Raw genomic sequence first — 16,953 nt, 5'->3', positions numbered from 1 at the left:
ACACACACACACACACACACACTGACTCTACTCTGGACACACACACACACACACACACTGACTCTACTCTGGACACACACACACACACACACACTGACTCTACTCTGGACACACACACACACACACACACACTGACTCTACTCTGGACACACACACACACACTGACTCTACTCTGGACACACACACACTGACTCTACTCTGGACACACACACACACACTGACTCTACTCTGGACACACACACACACACACAATGACTCTACTCTGGACACACACACATACACACTGACTCTACTCTGACACACACTGGACACACACACACACACACACACTGACTCTACTCTGGACACACACACACACACACACACTGACTCTACTCTGACACACACTGGACACACACACACACACACTGACTCTACTATGGACACACACACACTGACTCTACTCTGGACATACACACACACACACTGACTCTACTCTGTCACACACTGGACACACACACACACACACTGACTCTACTCTGGACACACACACACACACACACACACTGACTCTACTCTGGACACACACACACACCAATTTAGGATGATCTTTGTAAAACATGATTTTTGATTTGCATGTGATTGGTTGTGTGTGTGTGTGTGTCCAGAGTAGAGTCAGTGTGTGTGTGTGTGTGTGTGTGTCCAGTGAGTGTCAGAGTAGGGTCAGTGTGTGTGTGTGTGTGTGTGTGTCCAGAGTAGAGTCAGTGTGTGTGTGTGTGTGTGCATTCACAGGAGTTCACACATGGCAGTGGATGTTCGGCTGTGAGCTCCATGATGACAACACCACCAGAGGATACACACAGTACGGGTATGATGGAGAAGATTTCATCAGTCTGGATCTGGAAAATCTCACCTACACTGCAGCTAAACCTCAAGCTGTGATCACCAAGAACATGTGGGATCCTGTAAAACAGTGGACTAGTTACATGAAGAACTACCTGGAGAACATCTGTATCGGGTGGTTAAAGAAGTACGTGTCTTATGGCAGAGAGACTCTGGAGAGGAAAGGTAATGTGTGTGATTTTTATAAGAAAACAAAACTTTTTTGTGTGTGGGGGGGGAATACTTTTGCATGGCACTGTATGTGCATCTTTGTTTATATTTTTCAGTATATGTTTATTTATTTATTTATTTATTTATTTAGTATATATATATATATATATATATAATTGACTTGTATTTTACATCCTTGAAGACTTTTATTTTTACTTTTTTTAAATAATTTAAATGCATATAAAAAAAAATTTCTTGTGTCAAGTATAATTAAACAAATCCTTCAGAATGTTTTAATATTTCTGTCTCTGTGTGTCTCTGCAGATCCTCCTACAGCATCAGTGATCCAGAAACACTCGCCTTCTCCAGAGGTGGTGTGTCACGCTACAGGTTTCTTCCCCAAAGAGGTGATGATCTCCTGGAGGAAGGACGGAGAGGACGTGAACGAGGACGTGGAGCTCAGAGAGACGTTACCCAACCAGGATGGAAGCTTCCAGAAGAGAAGCATTCTGAAAGTCCCAGCTGAGGATCTGCAGAAACACACCTACACCTGCGTGATTCAGCACAGCAGCTTGAAGGAGGAGTTAGTGCTGAATGTGAGGAACGAGAATGGTAGATGTGGGAGATAATTTTGTAAATGAGAATATACGTATAAGGTATGTGTGAAATAATCAGGGGGACAGCAGGAGTGAGTTCTCAGGTAAAGTTTATTCGTTAGGTCGTTTGAGCTTAAGAACAATATAAGGTTTAACATGTTGGCCTGTCACGGGCCTTGCACACAGGCTGCAGGGGCTTTGAAGAACAAGTAGTTGTACCAATGATGTCAGTCTGGCAGGCTTTCTCTGCGGTACCAGGCTTTCCAAACTTGGACCAATCAATGGCAGAGACGCACCCTAGATTGTTGTGGTCAATCTTCGCTCCATTGGTACCTTGAGTGGTAGTGAGCTCATCATGAAGTAAACGCAGCGCGTGTTGGATGGCAATGGTGGTACCAGGCGAAATATCTAGAGAACATACGTGGAAGACAGCGGATAAATCAGAAAATCCGTGAGGTGTAAAAGTTAATAAAAGAAAGGGGTGTTGGTCCCTGAAGAACTGAGAACTTACCCATGCTGTCTCCTGAAGAAGAATGAGGTATTGGCGAGAGTGAGGCCAAAGACAATCCCACTGGTGGGGGCGGAAACGCCCAATTTTTAATATAATGATTCAGGAAAGTTTAATTATAATGGTATTCGAAAAGTTGTAAATCCAAAGATAATGGTGTAAAAAAAGAATCTAAAAGGTCAAAAAAAGAAAGATGGGTGGGATTGTCTAGGCAAAGAACCAGTGACGTGTTGCATTGGGAAAGATAAGGGAAATGTATATAAAGGCTGTAGTTGGAGTTCCCCGAGTAGAGGTTGTTGGGACGTTCATGCGTGAGCATCTCAATTCTTGTATCAGCGCTGATTACAAAATAAAATCTCTTATCTGTATTCATCTAGTCTGCTTGATTGGCTTATTTAGTTGTGAGGCCTTACTAACTATGAGTCTCACTTAGACTGGGCTGTCGGGTCAGTGTGGAGCTGGAGTCAGATTTTAGTAGTGAGTACAGTAGATTTTTATTCCACATTGTTTTGGTGACCCCGACGTGATATTAAAGAAAACGAGATTGGCACAGAGAGAACAGCAGAGCCCCAGACCCGGGGCCTGAGGCTGCGGCCGCCGCCCACGGACCAGACACGGGATCCAACTAGGACAGAGGTAAGGCAGAAGCCTGTTTAACCGAATTTCTGCATTAGTTGTGTGTGGTCTGGGGAGGCGGAGGCGCTCGGCCCAGGGTCGGATCAGCTCTGCTCTAACCTATTGAGCCAGAGAGGCAGAGTGAGTGTAAGTTAAAACCACATAGAGTGACATGATAAATTGCATGTTTTGTATTGAAAAGACTAGATGATGTCAGATGTATGAATGTGTAAAGGCCTGTATGATCGAAAGTCCTGGTGGGTTCCAGGTGGTATGAGAGAAATTCCTGTGAAAAAGACCTTATTTGGACGCAAACGGAGCGTTTAGTAGCAGAATAGTAAGTTCTGTGAACGTGAACACCGTCACTGGAAAAAGAAAAATTAAGTGTCAAGTAGCAGGTGATAAAAGAGAAGAGTAAAATTCCTGGATCCGGGTGGTAGTGAAAGGAAAATAAGAGAAGAAAAGAGAAATATAGTGAAAAATCCCGGATCTAGGTGTAAGAGAAATAAGAGATAAAGAGAATATAAAGTGAAAAAAGCGCTGAATAGAAAAGTCCTGGATCCAGGTGGTAGAGAATAAAGAAAAGATTAAGAAAAATAAGGAGAGGCCCGCTGTCGGCCTTTGTCTGTTGTCTGTCCTGATTGTATTGCATGCAGTGTGTGGGTGTGTTGAGTGCGAGGGGCTGTGTGAGTGTGAGTGCATGAAGAGAATAAATGGTGATTGGATGTGCGCACTGTAAATAGCACTGTATTAACCTTTTGTCTACTAACACTATTACTGTGAGATTATAGGAAAACCAGTGTGTACATGCATGCACACTGATATGGGGTGTGATATATGAAACAGGTGGGGATGATAGGGCTGAAGTTGAAAAGGAATTGCAACAGAGTGAGAAAATAAGGCAGAAATCTTTGTTAGAGTAAAGGAATCACCGTGCATGGATGTAATCATACTAAGGTTTGATATATATGTTTTGGAGGTACACTATGTGAGAAATGAAGGAAAAGTAAGGGTAGTGATGGTGTGGACTAGAATAGTCTTTAGAATAAATCTTATAGTGAAGCGGGCATCCACATACCGTAAGTAAGGACCAAGTGCCAAGTGTGAGATAATGGTTCATCTCAATTTGTTATGCACTCAGTGAATTGGATGAAATACGTGTATCGGTCACAAGTATAATTGTTCCACCCTCTACTGACGTGAAAGTGTGGTGTGACATCCATGGGGTCTAGGAGAAGATGTAGCAGACTGTAGGAAACAACTGCTCCCGAATGGTGGAAGTGTTTGTATCTGCCTACACGGGACGACACCGTGTGAGTGCTTACTTTACCGTTCTGGAGGAACTAAGTGAGGAAGTTCCCAATATTATCACAGAAAGAGCAAGAACTCGCGGATTAGAGCTAAGTCTTGACAGTCCACTACCATTCAAGCGAGTTGGTTATAGGTTTCCAAATAGGTTTGAAAGGGAGTTCGCGGAGGCAGCACTAGAGTTGTTGAGAAAGGAAGCTGGGAAACTCCTGGTTAGGGTCAATTTAATGTGGCCGATGACCCCAAGAGGTCCTCAATACACGGAGGTTTGGGCTAGCATGTGGAAGTTGGGGCAGGATCGTAGGTTGTGGAAGTGTTTCATTGCAGGAAGTTTAACAGTAGATCCTCAGGTGATGATGAAGAATTAAAAAGAACAAGTGTGTGTGTGTGTGTGGAAAAAGATTGAGTGCTTTTTGAAGTAGTGGAGAGGTGTGTGTGTGTGCGGGGGCATTGTGCCAAGAAAGAGTGAGTAAGAGCGGAGACATCCCCCTAGAAGGAGGAGTTTCATACAGAATAAGTGAGGGAAAAGAGTTGTACATATGAATAGGCTGAGGAGTTCAACGGCTAGAGACACGGTCTGTGGACTTGGAACGAAATCAAAAGCGGCTGAAAGCAGGCTTAGCGAGGGAGGGATATTGTGTGATCAGCAAAAGAGAATACTTAGGAAAAATCCACCTAAAACTTGGGTCTGCATACTATTGGGCCATTCAGTGAATTGTAAAAAATGTGACCCAGATAATACAACATTACCCTTACTGAAGTATTGAGCTACTATATTGATACCATATACTGCATGCGCACTACTGTTTTCTTCAGCTGTATGGCCTTTCGCCAAGACTTGGAGATAGAAACAAGGGGAATACGCACACACTTTTGGGATGAGCGGACATATAAAGATAGGGAAGGAGTAGAGCACTGGCAGCCAGAAGATTTGATTAGAGATAAATTGTGGGCCCTGACAAAGTTTGACGGACTGTACACCTTACAAAGAACGTTCCCCGACGTAGACTGGTACGAAGCATTAAGGAAGATTTGGCGTCCCAAGTTGTTGAGCCCTATATTGAGAGCACTAGTTGACGCTCCCGAGCCCAGCAGTGTAGCCATCCCAATATTTGATTTCATCAGTGACCCATATAAGGAAGACGACGAACCCCTGGCAGAGTTATTCCAGCCCAGACCAGGCCAATACAATTATTGCTCGGGATTGACAGCAACTGTGACAGTGGAACCGCGACTCGTACACTGGGAAAGAGGTTTTGCAACATCTGTGCTGATAGATAAGATCAATGCGCTCGGTGAGAAGTTGAGAAAGAATCCAGTAAGGCCGAGCTTGACAGTGAAACGAATCAGCGTTGCACTGACGTGGTCAGAAGGCAATAGGAATCCAGGAGAGAGAAGTAGCGCATACAGGGCACAACAGGGGTGCATCATGAGTGAAGGGAGAAGACAGCCTACACCAGTTGACATTATAATAGCGCAACACAAACCTGATGAGAAGTATGTCAGGAAGTGTATGAGGAAATGGCATGACAGGACTCAGGGGACATGGCAGTGGCCGGTGGAAGGAACATTTGATGAAAAGGCCTGCTCAGAGGTGAGAGAAATGCTGAGACACTGGAAGCCAAGCAAAGATGATGATAAATCCAGAGGAAAGAAGTATAGGCGGTTGGAGATTCTGGAATGGTTCATGAGAGAAGGAAAGAAGGTCAGAGAAGCAGAAGAAGAGGTGAAGCGAGCGATAAAGAAGGAAGAAGAGCGGAGTAGAGAGGAGAGAGAAACAGAAAGACCACCGCCAATCTACTGTCCACCACCCAACTACAACGAGCCAGTGGTGGGCAGGGAACAAGTGGGAGTGTATCCAACCTTAACGGACTGCTATGCCGACTGGACAGGATGGGAAGACGTGGAGATATCAGTTGAAAACCCAATTAAAGGAAAAATTAGGAGGAGCAAGGAGACAGGGGGAAATCACAGTGAAAATGAGGAAGAAGAGGAGGCAGAGGAGATATTGCAAAGAGCAAAGAAAGAGAGTGAAGAGTATTTGCAAAAGGGAAAGGAGTTCACACACTCAACACCAGTGGGGGACAGTGCCGAGAGATATATCTCAACGCGTGCGAGTGGGCCTACAGCGCCCCCTACGCTCCCGGAAGAATGGGAAAGAGATGAACCAATGAGTGAGGAACAGGGTGCGTATAATCAATCCCGAACAGAAAAGACAACAGGGCCACCGGAAAAACAGCCATGTGCTGAATACTGGCGAGAAGATCCAGAGAGACAGGTTAGAGGAGTGCTGTACATAGAGCCGAGGGAAGATGCCATAAAGAGACAGAGGGACACCAATGGGCAGAAGGTGATGGATAGCGTTCGTGATTTCGCACAGCAGCTGGAAGAATTAGAAGAGCGCTTACAAAGTTCAGTGACAGCGTTGGAGGAGCAGCTGGAACGGGAGCGCACGCGACCAAGAACATTAAGGGACAAGAAGTCACTAAAAGCACCGCAGAGATATGGGTTTGATGGTGAAGAAGAGGTTCGAATGAATCCCCTGGTGACAAAAGGAAGAGATGTGCAATATGTTCCATGGACATTTATGGATATGGTAGGATTAAGCTCACAGCTACCGGAGATGTGTAATGGAGGGCAGAGGTGGATTACAAAGTTCGAAGAAAAGACAGCAGGACATACCTTGTCGATAGGAGATGTGAAAGCCATATTAGCTCAAACGATAGGGAAAGCAAAAACAGCTGAAATACTGAATGAAGCTGGACTAAAAGGAGCAATGGATCTACCAGGCTGGGATGCTATAGCACTGGGGACATGGAGAAACAGGTTGTGGAATGAAATAAGGAAAACCTACCCCACGAAAATGGACCCAGGACAACTGGAACACATGATTCTGAAGGAAGAAGAAAATGTAGTAAAATTCATCCATGATTATCAGAATAAATGGAAGGAAGAGACAGGTGGAACATGGGACGAGACGGACACAAGTAAAGGACTGTTTAAATTAATGCTGAAGAAATGTCTACCAGAACCAGTCCAAACCTCGTTGGATGAGGTGGTCGGTCTAAACTCCATGCCATGGGACACCTACAAAGCACATGTGATACATTATGTGGAACAATACAGAAAGAAACAAAAGGACGAGAAAACAGCCTCAGAGGTCCTACTGACACAGTTATATAAAACACAGCTTGGCGAGTTGACCAGAGCTAGACAGAAAGAAAAGGAGAGAGAAAAAGCAGGAAAAATACAAGCCGCAGTGGTTATCCCAGCAGGCCAAGAACCAGTACAGAATAACCAAATGCTGCCGCAACAAGGACAAACACCACAGCAACCGCAAATGATGCCACAACCGCAGGTGACAGCACCAAACTCACAGCATCCACAAAATAGCCAGGCGTACCCAATGGCCCAACCCATTAATGTCCACATTAGCGGTGCACAAGGAAGATTTAGAGGACGCCCAATGAGAGGTCGGTGGCAAGGAAGAAGGCAGCCATGGGAAAGATTTGGCTCACCACCGCAGGGATATGCGCCGCAGAGCCCTGGAGGGCCCCAAGGACTGAGTTATGCGCAGGCACCCCCCAATCCTCAGTACCAACAGCCTCAACAACCACTAGAGTGCTGGGGCTGCGGAGGGACTGGACACATGAGAAGAGACTGCCCACATATGTATCAGCCCCAGATAGGCCCGGGACTGGGGCCCGCACCAAATTGGAGTTGAAGCGGCCCTGAGAAGCCAGAGGGGGAGAATATGCAGTATGCTACTACACTGCATCCGCAACAGGAACCAACTGTCATGGTAACACTCAATAATGAGCATCCTTTTCCATTCATGATCGACACAGGTGCCACATATTCATGTATAGGGCGCGAAGGCTCGAATCTCCCTCTCGCTCGGAAGACCATCAAAACAACAGGCTTCTCAGGGATCTCACAGATCTTGCACTTTACAGAGCCTCAGATATTAACATTAGAAGACACCACCATTGTGGCACCACTTTTGTATTCACCCTCTACACCAGTCAATTTATTAGGACGAGATCTCTTGTGTAAATTTAAGGCTAGAATTCAGTGCAGCCCTACAGGCCTCTGGGTAACATTCCCAGACAGAACCACAGCAGGACAATATCTCATGGCTGGGACGCAGGCAGACACAGAGTGTAGCACAGTGTATTGGCTACAGAACGACGATCCCTCATTATCAGAGTTGCAGGCCAGCTATTTACAGTGGAAGCCATGGATACAGGCTATGCGGCCGAATTACACCGAACCTAAGAGCCCGCTGCACTGTACCATGTGTTTTGACCCTGACAGCACCAATGAAGAATATGCAACACTATGGTCAGAAATGTTGGAAGGGAAACTGTTTGACGTGGTGACAACAGACATTTCCGTAGGCCCTCAAGGAGTGGCAACGGCAGTTCAGTTACCCAATAACTTGGAGAGCTGGTACCAGATTACAAACTCAATACCACACATCACACTGATGGTAGCAGGAGGCTATGAATCGAAAGACCTGGGACCAATGCTCAAAGAAACTAGCCAGGTGCTAGAATGGAAGCCAACCATTAACCAGTACATGCACACCTCACCGGATGGAAAATTTATGCGCATTTCGCAAAAAGGCACAGACACTTTAAGAGCCACACAAACCTTGATAGAAAAGAAAATGTCACCTACTTATCAGTTACCACTTTCAGATGACAAGGACATCGCACCAGATAAACAATCACATACAGAAACTGACGAGCTGTTAGCCACCATCCCAAGTGTGCTCTGGACTCAGCACTCTACAGACGTAGGACTCATAAAGTCAGCCGGACAGGTTTTGATAAAACTTAAACCTAATGTCAGGTACCCGTATCAGAAACAATATCCACTAACACCACAGGCTCAGGCAGGGATAGGACTCACACTTGAGGGGTTATTGGAGGCAGGGGTTCTAATACCAACACATAGCCGTTGCAATACTCCAATATTCCCAGTTAGAAAACCAAACTCAGATAGGTGGCGACTTGTGCACGATTTACGTGCTATTAACTATATAGTTGAGGCAGAAGCACCCATAGTCCCAGATCCACATACGTTACTCTCCAACATCCCAGGCAATACTAGGTGGTACACGGTCATTGATTTGTGTTCTGCATTTTTTAGTATTCCACTGCATCCTGATTCACAACATTTGTTTGCGTTCACGTATAACGGCCAACAGTACACATACACGAGATTGCCCCAGGGCTATTGTGAAAGCCCATCAATTTTCAATCGAATTGTGGCTAGGGATCTAGCTTCGCTGGATATTGATAGTCTTCTCCTGACATATGTTGATGACATCTTGATTTGTAGCCCAACTAAAGAACAGTGCCAGGCAGACTCCCTAAAAGTATTGAGACTCTTAGCAGAAAACGGACACAAGGTGAGCAAGGAAAAGCTACAGTTCTGCAAACAGGAAGTAGAGTATCTAGGAAGAGTTTTGCATGGCACTAGCCGTAAGCTGTCGCCTACGCATCTAGAGGCGGTCCGTAAAGCCCCGAAGCCGCAAACGGTTGGACAGATGTTGTCTTTCCTGGGTATGGTGGGTTATAGCAGACAGTGGATAGTAGATTTTGCATTAAAGGTAGCTCCACTACGTGCGTTGATAAAAGCAGCTGATCAGAAGAAAGCTGCATTGGTTTGGACGACAGAAGCCGTTGCAGCTTTCGAAATGCTGAAGGAGGATCTTTGTACAGCACCAGCGCTAGCGAGTCCTGATTACGGTAAGCCATTTTTCCTGTATGTATCAGAAAAACGAGGTTTTGCTAATGCCGTGTTAACTCAGCAACAGGGACCGAGCAAACAGCCTGTTGCTTACTTTAGCTGCAGATTAGATAACATTGAGAGTGGTATGCCGCCGTGTTACCGGGGATTAGCAGCAGCAGCCTTTGCATATCAAAAGGCGTCAACCATTACAATGGGCCATCCTACTATATTGTACACTACACATGCGTTACATGCCCTGCTTACCAGTCCGACATTTGTGATAACTCATGCGCGGAAGACAGGTTACGACGTAATTCTCTCTTCACCAGAATTGACTATTCAAAGATGCCAGACAGTCAATCCAGCTGATAGATTGATGACCCCATTGGACGGTGAACCGCACGATTGTCAGCAAGTTTCAACCTCATACTCTAAAGCGCGTCAGGACCTTGAAAATCAACCTTTGCCACATTCGGATGTAACCTTTTTTGTTGACGGTTCGTGCTTTAGAGGCCCAGACGGGAACTTGGCGGGTTACGCCATAGTAGCGCCCAGTAATGATTTGACTAGCTTTGTTACTGTTCAGTCTACGGCTGTTTCTCAACCATGTTCAGCACAATTGGCTGAGTTAAAAGCGCTCGCTGCAGCTTGTAAGCTAGCTGCAGGGAAATCTTGTACTATTTTCACGGATTCGCAGTATGCTTATGGTGTGTGTCATTACTTCGGCCCTACATGGGCCCAGAGAGGGTTATTGAGAGCAGATGGCTCTCCTGTGACGCATGGAATGGCCATAACTGATTTGTTACATGCTATTACTCTGCCAGCTAAACTAGCTATCGTCAAATGTTTAGCGCACAAAACAGATGGCTCGTTTGTTACCAGTGGAAACACTGCAGCAGATGAGGCAGCGAAATCAGTAGCTTTAGGACATACCAACATTATGCTTGTGACCGACTCTGAAGGTGAAGACTACCCAGAAACGGACTTAACCTCCTTAGCCGCAGCGCAAAATTCGGCCTCAGTATATGAGATATCTAAGCGGATAAAAAGGGGGGCGGTTAAAAACGCACGAACAGGCGTATGGCGTGGTCCTCAGGGGCATTTTGTGGCTCCTCTCTCAGTTCTCACATCGTTGATTAATGGTGCGCATGGCTTGAGCCATTGCGCAAGGGGGGAAGTGATCAAACGAATTCAAAGAGCATGGTGGTCTCCGTATTTAGCTCAGATGGTTGATCACAGGTTAGCACGTTGTGAAATATGTGCAGAATACAACAACAGGAAAAGTTTTACTGCCCCAATAGGTCACATACCAGAGCCAGACGGACCATTCAGGCATCTGATCATTGACTTCATGGATATGGCAGAGGTGAAGGAGAAGAAAAGGTATGTTTTGGTGGTGGAGGATAGATTTAGTAGATGGGTGGAGGCGCACCCAACAGCTAAAGCAGATGCAGATTCAGTGGCTAAATTTTTGTGTCGTGAGGTGATTCCAAGGTTTGGTATTCCTGATAAGATCAGCTCAGACAGTGGTACTCACTTTGTGAACAATGTGATTCGAAGGGTGTTCCAGTATTTAAGAATACGACACAGATTGGGTTGTGTCTATCACCCACAGTCGCAGGGAATGGTGGAAAGGGCAAATGGAACATTAAAAGCGAAGCTGGCAAAAATTTGCGAAGCGGGAAAAATGAATTGGGTGCAGGCTTTGCCGCTAGCATTAATGAGCATGAGAATGCAAACTAACCGAATGACGCATCTAACCCCGCACGAAATGCTTACAGGATGACCTATGCCTGTGCCTTATCTACGAGGGCCCTATAAGGGCCCTTCGCTGGAGCAGCTTGAAAGTGAGCTTGGCAATTATGTGAAACACTTGACTGAAATACATCGAGCTATATTCCAACAGGTGAAAGGTGCTACGGAGGGAAGGACGAGCGAAATTGACGAGGAGCTGAGGACTGTGAAACCAGGAGACTGGGTGTATGTCAAGGTCTTCAAGAGAAGATGGAATGAGCCCAGACGAGTTGGACCACTAAAAGTTGTCTTAGCTACTCCAACAGCCGTAAAGGTCGAAGGTAAGACTGCTTGGTTTCATCTAAATCACTGTTGCAGAGCACCAGATCCAGGGGCTGGAGCGAGACGTGAAAGAGCGCAGGAGCAGGATCCACTGATAAGGGAATTCGAGGAGCGAAGGCGTGATCCAGCTGTTCCCGCCTCACAACCCCCTTCGGTACAAGCGCCCCACCCGCAGAGCCAGGAGTTTCAACCGTGGGAGAGTCCAGCAGAACAAGAAGAAGACGACCCAAGGGAAGGGCATTCACAACACGATGTGGGAGATACAGGACCTGCCTATAGAACTAGAGCCCGTGCATGGCGAGAACACTGAAAGAGAAGGGAGAGAAAGGAACGATGAGCAAGAAATAAATGAAGAGGAGGGAAATGGTGAACGAATCAACAGAACGGACTGGGGCTTATTGGTACTTGTAATAGTAGCACTGCTGTGTATAGGACTATGGATATACACACTTATACGAGTCTTCGGTGATGATGAACACATGAATGATGAAACTAGGGGAATACATTATATTGAGCAATCACCAACAACGCTGCCCAGAATATGCAGAGACACTGCACAGTCAATGAGCCTCATGAGTAGATTAGACCAGGAGTTGTGGACAAACAACTTGTTTTACCAATGGCTAAGTTACACAGCACACGAAGCAGGAAACACCTCGTGCATAGTGTGCCATGACAGGACATCGCGAGCTCCCAGAGTTTTTCCAACGAGAGGACCAGAAGGTTGTAACAGCACCAAGCACAACCTACGCCACCTATGCCCATTCGTTTGTCTTATGCATTCTATCTCATGTGCCTACGGCCCAACCAGGTTAAAGAAGTTAAATAGTACCTGTGAGTATGAGGAGATCGGGACTGAGGGACATCCGCCCATCAGAGTGAGTGAGCGTCAGGGACAAAGATACCCATTCTGTGTATGTTCAAACGGATCACAGGTGTTTGTCGGCAACATTTCTAAAGACTGTGACATGACGGCAGATACAAAAGGATTAAAGATTACCGTGTGGAGACAGTGGAAAAAGGACTATATTGATCTGAACCAGCCTGACCTATCTAATGGGACTAGGCCACTGGCTGATGTATTCTGGTATTGTGGATATAACGTTGCTAGGCAGACCCTGCCACCCGGGTGGGGAGGATGCTGCACAACAGTGGTGCTGACAGGAAAACTAACTGTGCTGCAAGAAAAGGAGATTAATACCTCAGGTCGACGAATTAAGCGCGACTTGGGACGATTCGACAGGAGCAGTGGGGTTTACGTGGATTGGAGAGGGATTCCGGTGGGAGTCCCTGATGAACATACTGCCATTGGTCGACCAGGAGCAGGAGCACTGACCTTTTTCTTGCCATGGGCACAGATTGGTAAAAACGTGAGATGGATTAACTATATTTGGTACAATCAACAAAGGTTTATGAACTACACAATACAAGCATTAGATTTGATTCAAGAACAACTACATGCAACATCTACCATGGCCTTACAGAACAGGCTTATCCTGGACACCATGAGGGCCCCGGAAGAAGGAGTGTGTACTATGTTTGGAGACCAATGTTGTACTTACATTCCAATGCACACTGGTCCGGAGGGTAACCTGAGTAAAATACTGCGGCAGATGAAAGACCTTAGAGACGAGCACGTAGAGAACACATATAAACCAACAAATGATTGGCTGGCATGGTTGTTCTCCTCAAATTGGAGAGCCGTCATACTTAGGATAGGAACAGTCGTAGGTGTGGTTTTGGTGATACTTGCAGTTCTGTTGTGTTGTGTAATTCCACTACTGCGTTCCATGATTACACAGATGACGCACACATTGTTTGGCCAATATGTTCAAATGACACATGAGATTGAGTCTCCGTTTAAACCCAGCAATGGCAGTGATGAATTGGACTTAATAAAGATGATTGCATAATGGAGGGAGATTGGAGGCATATATGGAGGTATTTATGGGGTAGGTTGTTGAAAAACGATTTGGGGGAGTGGGAGCCAAATTTAGGATTGCTAGAGTACCCTTTTATAGATAGGCGTACATCAGTAAGGGAGATTTACGCAGACAGGATGTATATTACAGAGATACAAACATTTGCATATACTCCGAGACAGACAGCACAGTTACCCATCGTGGTAGAACATGCACATTATAATGTAGAACGGTTACTTAATCTTGCGTACAGAAGGAAGAGAAGGTTTGGAATATGGATAGGTGTACCACTTAAGAAGAGGGTAGAGGTCATTACAGTCAAGTTAGGAGAAGATGTACTGTGGACCAATGTTCCTAGACAAATGATGGAGCTGCTGAGATCCTTGCCGTTCCAATCATCGGGAGGGGGCTAAGTGATGTGCTAGTAACCTCTCCTTAGCCCCCCTACGGCCCCTCTACGTGGCGCAAAGTCACATGGGCAGAAGAACAACAGGGGACATCATAAAAGGATGTGGGATATGTTATGTCGGTGTGTCGTATTATATTGTGTTTTAAATCACTAATGTTTATGCATGCAACACTATTATCATTTACGTGTGTTTTGAAATACTACTGAATGAAAAAGCGTAATCACTGGAGAAGTCTTATAATGACTACTGAATGATTGAATGTTACTCATTTATGCATCTTAATGACAACTGCTGATTTGTGGTTAAAGGGAACATAATAATAATGATTCAGGCTTATTGGTCGTGTGGGAACGAGTGGTAGACATTACTGAATGTGCTATAAACATAGAGTTAGTTGATACTTAATGTTTGCACACTTGAAGCTCTCTGCAGGTACAGTGGCTGGGTAGGTAAGGAGATGAGATCTCGAGAGTGACTGAGGACAGAGTGACTGAGGTTCCAATCTGGCTCATGGTATAGATCCCAATAATGCCCTACTGAAGAATCAAGAGAAGACAGACCAGCAACACAAAAAAAGCCACACCAGAGTCAGAGGTGTTGGGCGAAGGGAAAGCTGCTACCTGGAAAAAAACAGGGGGCAGCCGGTGACCAGAGAAGAAGGCCGGTTAGCCAAAGACGGGTAAGATCTCACTGGGTGGGACAACCTAAGGCAGGCACGGTCGTGCTGCTGGTCACCGGGTATGAAATGGAAACAACGTGGATTGCGTGTAACCAGGGGAATACCTGATGAGTAGGGTTGGGATCCAGGTAGGTATGAAATTGATTGGCAAATGTGAAGAGAGCGAGTGAGGTGGGCGATAGCAAGACTGAGAAGAACCACATGCAGTGGTACCTGCACGGAGCTTGGAGTACTTATTACTTCCCTTGACGAGTATATAATTGTTTACTAGCACCATGATAGTAGTGAAACACTGAAAACGAATCATACGAGTATGTATAATCCTTGTGCTGACTTATGTACGTATATAAGGCATGTATCCACATATCTGAGCAAGTTGAGTGTGTTGTGACTTGAGTCACAAAAGGGGGGAATGTGGGAGATAATTTTGTAAATGAGAATATATGTATAAGGTATGTGTGAAATAATCAGGGGGACAGCAGGAGTGAGTTCTCAGGTAAAGGTTTATTCGTTAGGTCGTTTGAGCTTAAGAACAATATAAGGTTTAACACGGCATGTTGGCCTGTCACGGGCCTTGCACACAGGCTGCAAGGGCTTTGAAGAACAAATAGTTGTATCAATGATGTCAGTCTGGCAGGCTTTCTCTGCGGTACCAGGCTTTCCAAACTTGGACCAGTCAATGGCAGAGACGCACCCTAGATTGTTGTGGTCAATCTTCGCTCCATTGGTACCTTGAGCGGTAGTGAGCTCATCATGAAGTAAACGCAGCGCGTGTTGGATGGCAATGGTGGTACCAGGAGAAATATCTAGAGAACATACGTGGAAGACAGCGGATAAATCAGAAAATCCGTGAGGTGTAAAAGTTAATAAAAGAAAGGGGTGTTGGTCCCTGAAGAACTGAGAACTTACCCATGCTGTCTCCTGAAGAAGAATGAGGTATTGGCAAGAGTGAGGCCAAAGACAATCCCACTGGTGGGGGCGGAAACGCCCAATTTTTAATATAATGATTCAGGAAAGTTTAATTATAATGGTATTCGAAAAGTTGTAAATCCAAAGATAATGGTGTAAAAAAGAATCAAAAAAGGTCAAAAAAGAAAGATGGGTGGGATTGTCTAGGCAAAGAACCAGTGACGTGTTGCATTGGGAAGATAAGGGAAATGTATATAAAGGCTGTAGTTGGAGTTCCCCGAGTAGAGGTTGTTGGGACGTTCATGCGTGAGCATCTCAATTCTTGTATCAGCGCTGATTACAAAATAAAATCTCTTATCTGTATTCATCTAGTCTGCTTGATTGGCTTATTTAGTTTTGAGGCCTTACTAACTATGAGTCTCACTTAGACTGAGCTGTCGGGTCAGTGTGGAGCTGGAGTCAGATTTTAGTAGTGAGTACAGTAGATTTTTATTCCACATAGAGAAACACTTTCCTATAAAACTACAGATTTTTAGTGAAAACTGATTTACTGATGCAGCAGATAATAAAGACTCCCTGCTTATTTTACAGGTAGAAGACGGATTGTCATCATCGTTTGGACAGTCGTCTTTCTCGTTGCTGTTGCAGGCTGTTGCAGCTGGAATTTTTGCAGAGATCTTCGGTGAGAAGAGAAAGGAAGCAGATGTGGAATTCAGAGACTTCTGTGTATACGTTGTATTTTTGTACATAGTAACTGTTGTGTACAGCATCATCATTTACTATATTTCTATATAAATAGACTGATCAGTGTTAATATTAAAACCAGTGACAGATGAAGAGAGTAACACTGAGTATCTCATTACACTGACACCTGTAAAGAGGTGGGATATATTATACAGTGAGTGGAGCTGGTGGAGGCAGTGTGATCTGATCATCTGACCTGTGGATCTTTCCAGTTCCTTCAGAGGTACTCTTGGTCTCTTGGTTGTTTCTCCAAGTAATCCTCTCTTTCTGGTAACTGGCATTTGGTGGACATTTGGTGGACAGACTTTTCTGGGCAGAGTTGTGATTGTGACTTTTTTTCCCCTTTTTTTAACACTGGATTTAATGGAGCTATGAGGGATACTTGAAAACTGGTTTTGTTTTTGACTAAATT

The 16,953-nt window shown here is 45.1% G+C and overlaps 1 protein-coding gene across 1 annotated transcript; it reads left to right on the top strand.

The window, feature by feature from the left end:
• The first annotated feature begins 791 nt into the window (after positions 1-791).
• LOC131343781 (BOLA class I histocompatibility antigen, alpha chain BL3-6-like) lies at positions 792-16,437 on the top strand. The gene is made up of 3 exons (XM_058375711.1): positions 792-1,052; positions 1,320-1,650; positions 16,302-16,437. Coding segments are annotated over exons 1-3 (594 nt in total). The 3' UTR covers positions 16,304-16,437.
• The last annotated feature ends 516 nt before the right edge of the window (positions 16,438-16,953 follow it).

Source organism: Hemibagrus wyckioides, linkage group LG22 (genome assembly GCF_019097595.1).
Source record: "Hemibagrus wyckioides isolate EC202008001 linkage group LG22, SWU_Hwy_1.0, whole genome shotgun sequence".
In the NCBI taxonomy this organism is placed as follows: Eukaryota; Metazoa; Chordata; class Actinopteri; order Siluriformes; family Bagridae; genus Hemibagrus; species Hemibagrus wyckioides.
Note: the sequence above shows the minus strand (reverse complement) of the source record. Positions and strands in the feature narration are given on the sequence as shown.